This window comes from Scyliorhinus torazame, chromosome 19 (assembly GCF_047496885.1).
Source record: "Scyliorhinus torazame isolate Kashiwa2021f chromosome 19, sScyTor2.1, whole genome shotgun sequence".
Lineage (NCBI taxonomy): Eukaryota > Metazoa > Chordata > Chondrichthyes > Carcharhiniformes > Scyliorhinidae > Scyliorhinus > Scyliorhinus torazame.
The window spans coordinates 40,117,740-40,133,390 of NC_092725.1; the positions used below are offsets into that span (position 1 = coordinate 40,117,740).

The following is a 15,651-nucleotide window of genomic DNA, read 5'->3' on the forward strand; positions in this document are numbered from 1 at the left end:
ACAGTAACCGGGAAACACTCACTCACAGTAATCGGGAAACTCTCACTCACAGTGACCGGGAATGTCACTCACAGTAACCGGGAAACTCTCACTCACAGTAACCGGGAAACTCTCACTCACGGTAACCGGCAAACCCTCGCTCACAGTAACCGGGAAACATTCACTCACAGTAACCGGGAAACACTCCCTCACAGTAACCAGGAAACTCTCACTCATAGTGAGCGGTAAACACTCACTCACATTAACCGGGAAACTGTCACTCACATTACCCGGGAAGCACTCATTCAGAGTAACCGGGAAACACTCACAGTAACCGGGAAACAATCACTCACAGTAACCGGGAAACTCTCACTCACAGTAACCAGGAAACTCTCACGCACAGTAACCGGGAAACTCTCACTCACAGTAACCGAGAAACTCGCACTCACAGTAACCGGGAAACTCTCACTCACATTAACCGGGAAACTCTCACTCACAGTAACCGGGAAGCACTCACTCACAGTAACCGGGAAACTCTCACAGTAACCGGGAAACACTCACTCACAGTAACCGGGAAACTCTCACTCACAGTAACCGGGAAACTCTCACTCTCATTAACTGGGAAACACTCACTCACTGTAACCGGGAAACACTCACAATAACCAGGAAACACTCACAGTAACCGGGAAACTCTCACTCACAGTAACCGGGAAACTCTCACTCACATTAACCGGGAAACTCTCACTCACAGTAACCGGGAAACTCACACTGTCATTAACCGGGAAACTCTCACTGTCATTAACCGGGAAACTCTCACTCACATTAACCGGGAAACTCTCACTCACTGTAACTGGGAAACTCTCACTCACAGTAACCGGGAAACTCTCACTCACAGTAACCGGGGAACACTCACAGTAACCGGGAAACACTCACTCACAGTAACCGGGAAACTCTTACTCACAGTAACCGGGAAACTCTCACTCACAGTAACCGGGAAACTCTCACAGTAACCGGGAAACTCTCACTCGCAGTCACCGGAAAAAACTCACAGTAACCGGGAAACACTCACTCACAGTGACCGGGAAAATCACTCACAGTGACCGGGAAACACTCTCAGTAACCGGAAAACTCTCACTCACAGTAACCGGGAAACTCTCACTGACAGTAACCGGAAAACACTCACCCACAGTAACAAGAAAACACTCACTCACAGTATCCGGGAAACTCTCATTCACAGTAACCGGAAACTCTCACTCACAGTAACCGGGAAACACTCACTCACAGTAACCGGGAAACTCTCACTCACAGTAACCGGGAAACTCTCACTCACAGTAACCGGGAAACTCTCACTCACAGTAACCGGGAAACACTAACACACAGTAACCGGGAAACTCTCGCTCACAGTAACCGGGAAATGCTCACAGTAACAGAGAAACTCTCACTCATAGTAACCGGGAAACACTCACAGTAACCGAGAAACTCTCACTCATAGTAACCGGGAAATACTCACAGTAACCGGGAAACTCTCACTCACAGTAACCGGGAAACACTCACTCACAGTAATCGGGAAACTCTCACTCACAGTGACCGGGAATGTCACTCACAGTAACCGGGAAACTCTCACTCACAGTAACCGGGAAACTCTCACTCACGGTAACCGGCAAACCCTCGCTCACAGTAACCGGGAAACATTCACTCACAGTAACCGGGAAACACTCCCTCACAGTAACCAGGAAACTTTCACTCATAGTGAGCGGGAAACACTCACTCACATTAACCGGGAAACTGTCACTCACATTACCCGGGAAGCACTCATTCAGAGTAACCGGGAAACACTCACAGTAACCGGGAAACAATCACTCACAGTAACCGGGAAACTCTCACTCACAGTAACCAGGAAACTCTCACGCACAGTAACCGGGAAACTCTCACTCACAGTAACCGAGAAACTCTCACTCACAGTAACCGGGAAACACTCACTCACAGTAACCGGGAAACTCTCACTCACAGTAACCGAGAAACTGTCACTCACATTAACCGGGAAGCATTCATTCAGAGTAACCGGGAAACACTCACAGTAACCGGGAAACAATCACTCACAGTAACCGGGAAACTCTCACTCACAGTAACCAGGAAACTCTCACTCACTGTAACCGGGAAACACTAACACACAGTAACCGGGAAACACTCGCTCATAGTAACCGGGAAACACTCACAGTAACCGGGAAACACTCACAGTAACCGGGAAACTCTCACTCACAGTAACCGGGAAACTCTCACTCCCAGTGACCGGGAAAGTCACTCACAGTAACCGGGAAACACTCTCAGTAACCGGGAAACTCTCACTCACAGTAACCGGAAAACACTCACCCACAGTAACCGGAAAACACTCACTCACAGTATCTGGGAAACTCTCATTCACAGTAACCGGAAACGCCCACTCACAGTAACCGGGAAACACTCACAGTAACCGGGAAACACTCACTCACAGTAACCGGGAAACTCTCACTCACAGTAACCGGGAAACACTCACTCACTGTAACCGGGAAACACTAACACACAGTAAACAGGAAAAACTCGCTCACAGTAACCGGGAAACGCTCACAGTAACCGCGAAACTCTCACTCATAGTAACCGGGAAACACTCACTCACAGTAACCGGGAAACTCTTACTCACAGTAACCGGGAAACTCTCACTCACAGTAACCGGGAAACTCTCACAGTAACCGGGAAACTCTCACTCACAGTAACCGGAAAAAACTCACAGTAACCGGGAAACACTCACTCACAGTGACCGGGAAAATCACTCACCGTGACCGGGAAACACTCTCAGTAACCGGAAAACTCTCACTCACAGTAACCGGGAAACTCTCACTGACAGTAACCGGAAAACACTCACCCACAGTAACCAGAAAACACTCACTCACAGTATCCGGGAAACTCTCATTCACAGTAACCGGAAACTCTCACTCACAGTAACCGGGAAACACTCACAGTAACCGGGAAACAGTCACTCACAGTAACCGGGAAACTCTCACTCACAGTAACCGGGAAACTCTCACTCACAGTAACCGGGAAACACTAACACACAGTAACCGGGAAACACTCGCTCACAGTAACCGGGAAACGCTCACAGTAACAGAGAAACTCTCACTCATAGTAACCGGGAAACACTCACAGTAACCGAGAAACTCTCACTCATAGTAACCGGGAAATACTCACAGTAACCGGGAAATTCTCACTCACAGTAACCGGGAAACACTCACTCACAGTAATCGGGAAACTCTCACTCACAGTGACCGGGAATGTCACTCACAGTAACCGGGAAACTCTCACTCACAGTAACCGGGAAACTCTCACTCACGGTAACCGGCAAACTCTCGCTCACAGTAACCGGGAAACATTCACTCACAGTAACCGGGAAACACTTCCTCACAGTAACCAGGAAACTCTCACTCATAGTGACCGGGAAACACTCACTCACATTAACCGGGAAACTGTCACTCACATTAACCGGGAAGCACTCATTCAGAGTAACCGGGAAACACTCACAGTAACCGGGAAACAATCACTCACAGTAACCGGGAAACTCTCACTCACAGTAACCAGGAAACTCTCACGCACAGTAACCGGGAAACTCTCACTCACAGTAACCGAGAAACTCTCACTCACAGTAACCGGGAAACACTCACTCACAGTAACCGGGAAACTCTCACTCACAGTAACCGAGAAACTCTCACTCACTGTAACCGGGAAACACTAACACACAGTAACCGGGAAACACTCGCTCATAGTAACCGGGAAACACTCACAGTAACCGGGAAACACTCACAGTAACCGGGAAACTCTCACTCACAGTAACCGGGAAACTCTCACTCACAGTGACCGGGAAAGTCACTCACAGTAACCGGGAAACACTCTCAGTAACCGGGAAACTCTCACTCACAGTAACCGGAAAACACTCACCCACAGTAAGCAGAAAACACTCACTCACCGTATCTGGGAAACTCTCATACACAGTAACCGGAAGCTCCCACTCACAGTAACCGGGAAACACTCACAGTAACCCGGAAACACTCACTCACAGTAACCGGGAAACTCTCACTCACAGTAACCGGGAAACACTCACTCACTGTAACCGGGAAACACTAACACACAGTAAACAGGAAACACTCGCTCACAGTAACCGGGAAACGCTCACAGTAACCGAGAAACTCTCACTCATAGTAACCGGGAAACACTCACAGTAACCGAGAAACTCTCACTCATAGTAACCGGGAAACACTCACAGTAACCGGGAAACTCTCACTCACAGTAACCGGGAAACACTCACTCACAGTAACCGGGAAACTCTCACTCACAGTAACCGGGAAATTCTCACTCACAGTGACCGGGAATGTCACTCACAGTAACCGGGAAACTCTCACTCACAGTAACCGGGAAACACTCACTCACAGTACCCAGGAAACTCTCACAGTAACCGGGAAACACTCACTCACAGTAACCAGGAAACTAACACTCACAGTGACCGGGAATGTCACTCACATTAACCGGGAAACTGTCACTCACATTAACCGGGAAGCACTCATTCAGAGTAACCGGGAAACTCTCACAGTAACCGGGAAACACTCACTCACAGTAACCAGGAAACTAACACTCACGGTAACCGGGAAACACTCACTCACAGTAACCGGGAAACACTCACTCACAGTAACCGCAAAACATTCGCTCACAGTAACCGGGAAACTCTCACTCTCATTAACTGGGAAACACTCACTCACAGTAACTGGGAAACACTCACAGTAACCAGGAAACACTCACAGTAACCGGGAAACTCTCACTCACAGTAACCGGGAAACTCTCACTCACATTAACCGGAAAACTCTCACTCACAGGAACCAGGAAACACTCACTCACAGTAACCGGGAAACTCTCACTCACAGTAACCGCAAAACATTCGCTCACAGTAACCGGGAAACTCTCACTCTCATTAACTGGGAAACACTCACTCACAGTAACTGGGAAACACTCACAGTAACCAGGAAACACTCACAGTAACCGGGAAACTCTCACTCACAGTAACCGGGAAACTCTCACTCACATTAACCGGGAAACTCTCACTCACAGGAACCAGGAAACACTCACTCACAGTAACCGGGAAACTCTCACTCACAGTAACCGGGAAACACTCACTCACAGTAACCGCGAAACACTCGCTCACAGTAACCGGGAAACTCTCACTCTCATTAACTGGGAAACACTCACTCACAGTAACTGGGAAACACTCACAGTAACCAGGAAACACTCACAGTAACCGGGAAAATCTCACTCACAGTAACCGGGAAACTCTCACTCACAGTAACCGGGAAACTCTCACTCACAGTGACCGGGAAAGTCACTCACAGTAACCGGGAAACACTCTCAGTAACCGGGAAACTCTCACTCACAGTAACCGGAAAACACTCACCCACAGTAAGCAGAAAACACTCACTCACCGTATCTGGGAAACACTAACACACAGTAACCGGGAAACACTCGCTCATAGTAACCGGGAAACACTCACAGTAACCGGGAAACACTCACAGTAACCGGGAAACTCTCACTCACAGTAACCGGGAAACTCTCACTCACAGTGACCGGGAAAGTCACTCACAGTAACCGGGAAACACTCTCAGTAACCGGGAAACTCTCACTCACAGTAACCGGAAAACACTCACCCACAGTAAGCAGAAAACACTCACTCACCGTATCTGGGAAACTCTCATACACAGTAACCGGAAACTCCCACTCACAGTAACCGGGAAACACTCACAGTAACCCGGAAACACTCACTCACAGTAACCGGGAAACTCTCACTCACAGTAACCGGGAAACACTCACTCACTGTAACCGGGAAACACTAACACACAGTAAACAGGAAACACTCGCTCACAGTAACCGGGAAACGCTCACAGTAACCGAGAAACTCTCACTCATAGTAACCGGGAAACACTCACAGTAACCGAGAAACTCTCACTCATAGTAACCGGGAAACACTCACAGTAACCGGGAAACTCTCACTCACAGTAACCGGGAAACACTCACTCACAGTAACCGGGAAACTCTCACTCACAGTAACCGGGAAATTCTCACTCACAGTGACCGGGAATGTCACTCACAGTAACCGGGAAACTCTCACTCACAGTAACCGGGAAACACTCACTCACAGTACCCAGGAAACTCTCACAGTAACCGGGAAACACTCACTCACAGTAACCAGGAAACTAACACTCACAGTGACCGGGAATGTCACTCACATTAACCGGGAAACTGTCACTCACATTAACCGGGAAGCACTCATTCAGAGTAACCGGGAAACTCTCACAGTAACCGGGAAACACTCACTCACAGTAACCAGGAAACTAACACTCACGGTAACCGGGAAACACTCACTCACAGTAACCGGGAAACACTCACTCACAGTAACCGCAAAACATTCGCTCACAGTAACCGGGAAACTCTCACTCTCATTAACTGGGAAACACTCACTCACAGTAACTGGGAAACACTCACAGTAACCAGGAAACACTCACAGTAACCGGGAAACTCTCACTCACAGTAACCGGGAAACTCTCACTCACATTAACCGGGAAACTCTCACTCACAGGAACCAGGAAACACTCACTCACAGTAACCGGGAAACTCTCACTCACAGTAACCGCAAAACATTCGCTCACAGTAACCGGGAAACTCTCACTCTCATTAACTGGGAAACACTCACTCACAGTAACTGGGAAACACTCACAGTAACCAGGAAACACTCACAGTAACCGGGAAACTCTCACTCACAGTAACCGGGAAACTCTCACTCACATTAACCGGGAAACTCTCACTCACAGGAACCAGGAAACACTCACTCACAGTAACCGGGAAACTCTCACTCACAGTAACCGGGAAACACTCACTCACAGTAACCGCGAAACACTCGCTCACAGTAACCGGGAAACTCTCACTCTCATTAACTGGGAAACACTCACTCACAGTAACTGGGAAACACTCACAGTAACCAGGAAACACTCACAGTAACCGGGAAAATCTCACTCACAGTAACCGGGAAACTCTCACTCACAGTAACCGGGAAACTCTCACTCACAGTAACCGGGAAACACTCACTCACAGTACCCAGGAAACTCTCACTCACAATGACCGGGAAACTCTCACTCACATTAACCGGGAAACTGTCACTCACATTAACCGGGAAGCACTCATTCAGAGTAACCGGGAAACTCTCACAGTAACCGGGAAACACTCACTCACAGTAACAAGGAAACTATCACTCACAGTAACCGGGAAACACTCACTCACAGTAACCGGGAAACACTCACTCACAGTAACCGCGAAACACTCGCTCACAGTAACCGGGAAACTCTCACTCTCATTAACTGGGAAACACTCACTCACAGTAACTGGGAAACACTCACAGTAACCAGGAAACACTCACAGTAACCGGGAAACTCTCACTCACAGTAACCGGGAAACTCTCACTCACATTAACCGGGAAACTCTCACTCAGAGGAACCAGGAAACACTCACTCACAGTAACCGGGAAACTCTCACTCACATTAACCGGGAAACTCTCACTCACAGTAACCGGGAAACACAGTAACCGGGAAACACTCTCAGTAACCGGGAAACTCTCACTCACAGTAACCGGAAAACACTCACCCACAGTAACCGGAAAACACTCACTCACAGTATCTGGGAAACTCTCATTCACAGTAACCGGAAACTCCCACTCACAGTAACCGGGAAACACTCACAGTAACCGGGAAACACTCACTCACAGTAACCGGGAAACTCTCACTCACATTAACCGGGAAACTCTCACTCACAGTAACCGGGAAACACAGTAACCGGGAAACACTCACTCACAGTAACCGGGAAACTCCCACCCACAGTAACCGGGAAACTTCACTCACATTAACTGGGAAACTCTCACTCACAGTAACCGGGAAACACTCACAGGAGCCGGGAAACACTCACTCACAGTAACCGGGAAACTCTCACTCATAGTAACCGGGAAACACTCACAGTAACCGGGAAACTCTCACTCACAGTGACAGGGTAAGTCACTCACAGTAACCGGGAAACACTCTCAGTAACCGGGAAACTCTCACTCAAAGGAACCGGGAAACACTCACAGTAACCGGGAAACTCACTCACATTAACCGGGAAACTCTCACTCACAGTAACCGGGAAACACTCACTCACAGTAACCGGGAAACACTCACAGTAACCAGGAAACTCACTCACACAAACCGGGAAACTCTCACTCACAGTAACCAGGAAACTCTCTCTCACAGTAACCGGGAAACTCTCACTCACAGTAACCAGGAAACTCTCACCCACAGTAACCGGAAAACACTCACTCACAGTAACCGGAAAGCACTCACCCACAGTAACCGGAAAACACTCACTCACAGTATCCGGGAAACTCTCACTCTCATTAACTGGGAAACACTCACTCACAATAACCAGGAAACACTCACAGCAACCAGGAAACACTCACAGTAACCGGGAAACTCTCACTCACATTAACCGGGAAACACTCACAGTAACCGGGAAACACTCACTCACAGTAACCGGGAAACTCCCACCCACAGTAACCGGGAAATTTTCACTCACAGTAACCGGGAAACACTCACAGTAGCCGGGAAACACTCACTCACAGTAACTGGGAAAAACTCACAGTAACCGGGAAACACTCACTCACAGTCACAGCGAAACACTCACTCACAGTAACTGGGAAACTCTCACTTAAAGTAACCGAGAACTCTTATTCACAGTAACCGGAAAACACTCACTCACAGTATCCGGGAAACTCTCATTCACAGTAACCGGAAACTCTCACTCACAGTAACCGGGAAACACTCACAGTAACCGGGAAACACTCACTCACAGTAACCGGGAAACTCTCACTCACAGTAACCAGGAAACTCACACGCACAGTAACCGGGAAACACTCACAGTAACCGGGGAATACTCACTCACAGTAACCGGGAAACTCTCACTCACAGTAACCGAGAAACTCTCACTCACAGTAACCGGGAAACTCTCACTGACATTAACCGGGAAACTCTCACTCACAGTAACCGGGAAGCACTCACTCACAGTAACCGGAAACTCTCACTCACAGTAACCGGGAAACACTCACAGTAACCGGGAAACACTCACTCACAGTAACCGGAAACTCTCACTCACAGTAACCGGGAAACTCTCACTCACAGTGACCGGGAAACTCTCACTCACAGTAACCGGGAAACACTCGCTCACAGTAACCGGGAAACGCTCACAGTAACCGGGAAACTCTCACTCACAGTGACAGGGTAAGTCACTCACAGTAACCGGGAAACACTCTCAGTAACCGGGAAACTCTCACTCACAGTAACCGAGAAACTCTCACTCACAGTAACCGGGAAACACTCGCTCACAGTAACCGGGAAACGCTCACAGTAACCGGGAAACTCTCACTCACAGTGACAGGGTAAGTCACTCACAGTAACCGGGAAACACTCTCAGTAACCGGGAAACTCTCACTCAAAGGAACCGGGAAACACTCACAGTAACCGGGAAACTCACTCACATTAACCGGGAAACTCTCACTCACAGTAACCGGGAAACACTCACTCACAGTAACCGGGAAACACTCACTCACAGTAACCGAGAAACACTCACAGTAACCAGGAAACTCACTCACACAAACCGGGAAACTCTCACTCACAGTAACCAGGAAACTCTCTCTCACAGTAACCGGAAACTCTCGCTCACAGTAACTGGGAAACACTCGCTCACAGTAACCGGGAAACACTCACTCACAGTAACCGGGAAACTCTCACTCACAGTAACCGGGAAACTCTCACTCACAGTAACCGGGAAACTCTCACTCACAGTAACCGAGAAACTCTCACTCACATTAACCGGGAAACTCTCACTCACAGTAACCGGGAAACACTCACTCACAGTAACTGGGAAACACTCGCTCACAGTAACCGGGAAACTCTCACTCACAGTAACCGGGAAACTCTCACAGCAACCGGGAAACTCTCACTCACAGTCACCAGGAAACTCTCGCTCACAGTAACTGGGAAACACTCACTCACAGTATCCGGGAAACTCTCTCACAGTAACCGGGAAACTCTCACTCACAGTAACCGGAAACACTCACTCACAGTAACCGGGAAACTCTCACTAACAGTAACCGGGAAACTCTCACTCACAGTAACCGGGAAACTCTCACTCACAGTGACAGGGTAAGTCACTCACAGTAACCGGGAAACGCTCTCAGTAACCGGGAAACTCTCACTCACAGTAACCGAGAAACACTCACTCACAGTAACCGGGAAACTCTCACTCACAGTAACCGGGAAACACTCATTCACAGTAACCGAGAAACTCTCACTCACAGTAACCGGGAAACACTCACTCACAGTAACCGGGAAACTCTCACTCACAGTAACCGGGAAACACTCATTCACAGTAACAGCGAAACACTCACTCACAGTAAACAGGAAACTCTCACTCTCATTAACCGGGAAACACTCATTCACAGTAACCGGGAACCACTCACTCACAGTAACCGAGAAACACTAACACACAGTAACCGGGAAACACTCACTCACAGTAACCGGGAAACTCTCACTCTCATTAACCGGGAAACACTCATTCACAGTAACCGGGAACCACTCACTCACAGTAACCGGGAATCTCTCGCTCACAGTAACCGTGAAACTCTCACTCACAGTAACTGGGAAACACTCACAGTAACCGGGAAACTCTCACTCACAGTAACTGGAAACACTCACTCACAGTAACCGGGAAACTCTCCCTCACAGTAACCGGGAAACTCTCACTCACAGTAACTGGGAAACTCACTCACAGAAAACGGGAAACACTCACTCACAGTAACCGGGAAACACTCGCTCACAGTAACCAGGAAACTCTCACCCACAGTAACTGGGAAACACTCACTCACAGTAACCGGGAAACACTCACTCACAGTAACCGGGAAACACTCACTCACAGTAACCGGGAAACTCTCACCCACAGTATCCGGGAAACTCACTCACAGTAACCGGGAAACTCTCACTCACAGTAACCGGGAAACACTCACTCACAGTAACCGGGAAACTCTCACTCACAGTAACCGGGAAACTGTCACTCACAGTAACCGGGAAACTCTCACCCACAGTAACCGGGAAACACTCGCTCACAGTAACCGGGAAACACTCACTCACAGTAACCGGGAAACTCTCACTCACAGTAACCGGGAAACTGTCACTCACAGTAACCGGGAAACTCTCACCCACAGTAACCGGGAAACACTCGCTCACAGTAACCGGGAAACACTCACTCACAGTAACTGGGAAACACTCACTCACAGTAACCGGGAAACTCTCACTCACAGTAACCGGGAAACTCTCACCCACAGTATCCGGGAAACTCACTCACAGTAACCGGGAAACACTCACTCACAGTAACTGGGAAACACTCACTCACAGTAACCGGGAAACACTCGCTCACAGTAACCGGGAAACACTCACTCACAGTAACCGGGAAACACTCACTCACACAAACCGGGAAACTCTCACTCACAGTAACCAGGAAACCCTCACTCACAGTAACCGGGAAACACAGTAACCGGGAAACACTCACTCACAGTAACCGGGAAACACTCACTCACAGTAACCGGGAAACTCTCACTCACAGTATCCGGGAAGCTCACTCACAGTAACCGGGAAACTCTCACTCACAGTAACCAGGAAACCCTCACTCACAGTAACCAGGAAACTCACTCACAGTAACCGGGAAACTCTCACTCACAGTAACCGGAATCTCTCGCTCACAGGAACCGAGGTTATGGGGTGGGTTTTGGAATCCGGTTTGATGCACTAGTTTGAGGATTGCTTTGTTGTCAGTGTAGGTTGAATTTGATGGAGGAAATTTGTGATGGGAATTTTGATGGGGGCCTGTTGTCTTTTGGTTGTTGTGACGATCTTACCGTTCTCTGGGTTGTAGGCGTACGTTGCCAGGCGCAGTGTCATCCCACAATATGCACACTTGAAGCAGCCACGGTGGAAGAATTTCCCCTCAGCACTCAGGCGCTCCATCACATAGACCCGCTTCCCACAAAAATAGCAGACATCACTGCCTCCGAACTGTGTGGGGAAGTCCTTCTTCTTCATGGATTGCTGCAAGGAGAGAGTTTTACTGTAGTCAGTGTTCAGAGGCAACAGCATCACACTACAACGCACGAGGGATCCCCTCTGGTCAACAACAGCCCCATGGCAGCATTTCCATTCTCCGAAACGCTGCACAACAGGCCTGCTTCTCACCTAGGTGCCAGGTTGACTCAGTCACCAGCTCCCTCGCCTCAGGCTGAGGGCTTTGTGGGTGTAAATCCCACTGGAGTTCAAAACCCAGTCCGAGGGAGTGCCGCACCGTCAGAGATACCGTCTTTCTCTTGAGACTGTCTCCGGATGTCCGTCTGCCCACTGAGGTGGACATAAAGGCACAAGAGGATGAGCAGAGACAGTGTCCCTGCCCCCCCCCCCCCTGCCCAACACCAAAATAACACACACAGAGCATCCAGTCATTATTACATGGATCTTGTAAGTAACTGCTGTGTGAGAATGGATTTCACATTTTTGACCTTGGTGACAACACTGTCAAACTGCATCATTTGATTGGAAACATTGGAATATTTTATGGCTTTGAATGGTGCTGTTTAAACATAAGTCTTTCTTTACAAGATAACACTGCAATGCACACACTGCAAACTCCAACACTGCAACGCACACATTGCAACATGAGTATTGATCTGATGCTGTAGCTGTCACCTTGAGGTTGTTTGCAAAGGATAGCTCCAATTCTCAATGAACTACCTGCCAATTTTAAAATTTGCTACTTGAATGTTTGAGGAACAGTGGAGTCATGAAGGACGGTGAATCAGAAAATGGATTCTGCAGTTGCAGTTAGGAAGATTTATCAGCTGCAAGGAGAGAGCCGCAGACACACCCCATTAGCAATGCTCCATACACCCATCCCTCCATCCCCTCGCACCCACCCCCATCTCAGCATCCACTCCCCCTTCCCACCCAGCAACCACTCCCACACCTCGCCTGTACACCCAACCCCCACACCCACCCCACACACCCATCACCCCAGCACCACACCCACTCCCCACCTCAACACACACACCCCACCTCAACACCCACTCCCCCATGTCATAATATACACCAGTGTATCATGGTGCAGACACACACTGATGGACACACAGTCGGACCAATCAACATACACAACACCGCAGCCAATCACCAGTGAGAGCACATGCACTATAAAGACAGGGAGCATCAGAGTTCCCGTTCATTCGAGTAGCAGCTAGCTAGGAGGACAGAGCTCACAGCCTGCAACACAGACATTCACCATGTGCTGAGTGCATCGACTGGTTAGGACAAGGCAGAGGTCTTTAGTTAAAGCTAGTGTCATATTAACCCACAGTCTAAGTATGTTTAAACAGTTAATGATTCAATAAAATAGTGTTGCACTATTTCAAGTGTTGGTGACCTGTATGTAATCCAGAACACCCAACACATCATGATACCAGGAGTGGTGGGATACTAACACTTCTTAGACCCACCTGCAAGTGATCTGCTTTCCGCCAGCATTCCGTCATCCTGCAACATGGACAACATCAGCCCACCGCTGCCGCTCCGCATCGCCGGCAACCTCGGGGTCAACTGGAAGATTTTCAAACAGCGCTTCCAGCTCTTCCTCGAAGCCACGGACAGGGAGGGCGCCTCGGACACCAGAAAGATTGCTCTTCTCCTCTCCACGGCCGGGGACCATGCCATCCACATTTTCAACTCTCTCACCTTCGCAGATGATTAAGATAAGACGAAGTTCAAGACGGTTCTCCTCAAGTTTGACACTCACTGCAGCGTAGAGGTGAATGAAAGTTTCGAGCGCTACGTGTTCCAGCAGCGTTTGCAGGGTAAGGATGAACCTTTCCAATCCTTTCTCACGCACCTCCGCATCCTTGCGCAATCTTGCAGCTACAGGCCCACCTCCGAATCTACCTGCCACGGATGAATGCCTCGTCTAAATTCGCCGCGAGACAGCGGCTGACCCTTTGCTACAGCGTGTCATGCGCCACCTAACAGACAGGTGGCACAAGGGCCAATGCCCGCAGTTCTACAACATCAGAGATGATCTGGCGGTAGTCGATGGTGTTCTCCTGAAACTGGACCGCATTGTCATCCCACACAGCATGCGCCAGCTCGTCTTGGAACAGCTACACGAGGGCCATCTTGGCGTGGAGAAGTGCCGCCGACGGGCCCGAGAGGCAGTGTACTGGCCTGGCATCAATGACGACATCGCCAACACAGTGCTCAACTGTCCCACTTGTCAGCATTTCCAGCCGGCCCAACCACGTGAGACCCTACAGCCCCATGAGTTGGTCACGTCCTCTTGGTCCAAGGTCGGCATTGAACTGTTCCACGCGCTGGGCAGGGACTATGTCCTGATTGTAGACTATTTTTCAAACTACCCGGAGGTGGTACGTTTACACAACATCACATCTTCTGCAGTCATCTGTGCCTGTAAGGACACCTTTGCTCGACACGGCATCCCACTCACTGCGATGTCGGACAATGGCCCCTGCTTCGCAAGCCAGGAATGGTCCAACTTTGCCAGGAGGTACAACATTGTGCATGTGACATCCAGTCCCCTGTACCCCCAATCCAACTGCAAAGCGGAGAAGGGCGTCCACATAGTCAAACGGCTCCTCTGCAAGGCTGCCGATGCTGGGTCTGATTTCTACCTCACCCTGCTGGCCTATCGCTCGGCCCCACTGTCCACTGGCCTGTCGCCAGCCCAGCTGCTCATGGATCGCACCCTGAGGACAACGGTGCCGTCCATTCATGTCCCAGACTTCGACCATGTTCCGTTCCTTCAACAAATGCAACTGTCTCGTGCACGGCACAAGGCGGCTCATGACTCCCGTGCAGCTAATCTCCCTGCTCTGACTCCAGATGACAGCGTCCGCATCCATCTTCTGGATGGTGGTTGGTCTGCAACCGCTGTGGTCCTTCGGCAGGTGCCCCCCCCCCCCCCCGCTCGTTCCTGGTTCATCTACCGGATAGCTCTAATCTGCGCCGCAATCGGCGCGCCCTTCGTCTCGTTCAGCGCTCGCTACGTGATCCTCCACCATTGCCACGCCCTCCTGTTGTCCCTGACCTGGACTATGCAGAGATTCCAGTTACTCTGCATCCTCCTCACTCTGACGCAGTCCAGCCCGCTCCACAGCCGGCGGCTCCCGACCCACCCTTGAGGTGGTCAACCAGAATTCGTCGCCCACCTCAGAGACCTCATTTGTGAACTTTGTGGACTTATGGACTTTCTGATTTGTTCTGTTCTTCCATTTAATTGTTCTTGTGGTTTGTATATCGTGTTCACCTCGTTATTCTTGTGACACACTGTTCTTTTCTGCATCAGGCACCTTCCCATGTAAATAGCTTAGTTTTTATGTACATAGTCCTGTAAATATTTCGCACACATGTAGTCAGGAACATTCACTATTTATTGCCACGCAGGTACATTTTTTATAAAAGGGAGGATGTCATAATATACACCAGT

The 15,651-nt window shown here is 49.5% G+C and overlaps 1 protein-coding gene across 3 annotated transcripts in view; it reads right to left on the bottom strand.

Annotated features, from left to right (window-relative positions):
* Nucleotides 1-15,651, bottom strand: part of LOC140396095 (protein-methionine sulfoxide oxidase mical3a-like) — a 1,213,674-nt gene that overhangs the window by 401,703 nt on the left and 796,320 nt on the right. For all 3 annotated transcript variants that reach the window (XM_072484207.1, XM_072484206.1, XM_072484208.1), the window contains one exon: nt 12,017-12,206. In XM_072484207.1, coding sequence (XP_072340308.1) covers nt 12,017-12,206 — 190 coding nt within the window. The remainder of the gene's footprint in view (nt 1-12,016; nt 12,207-15,651) is intronic.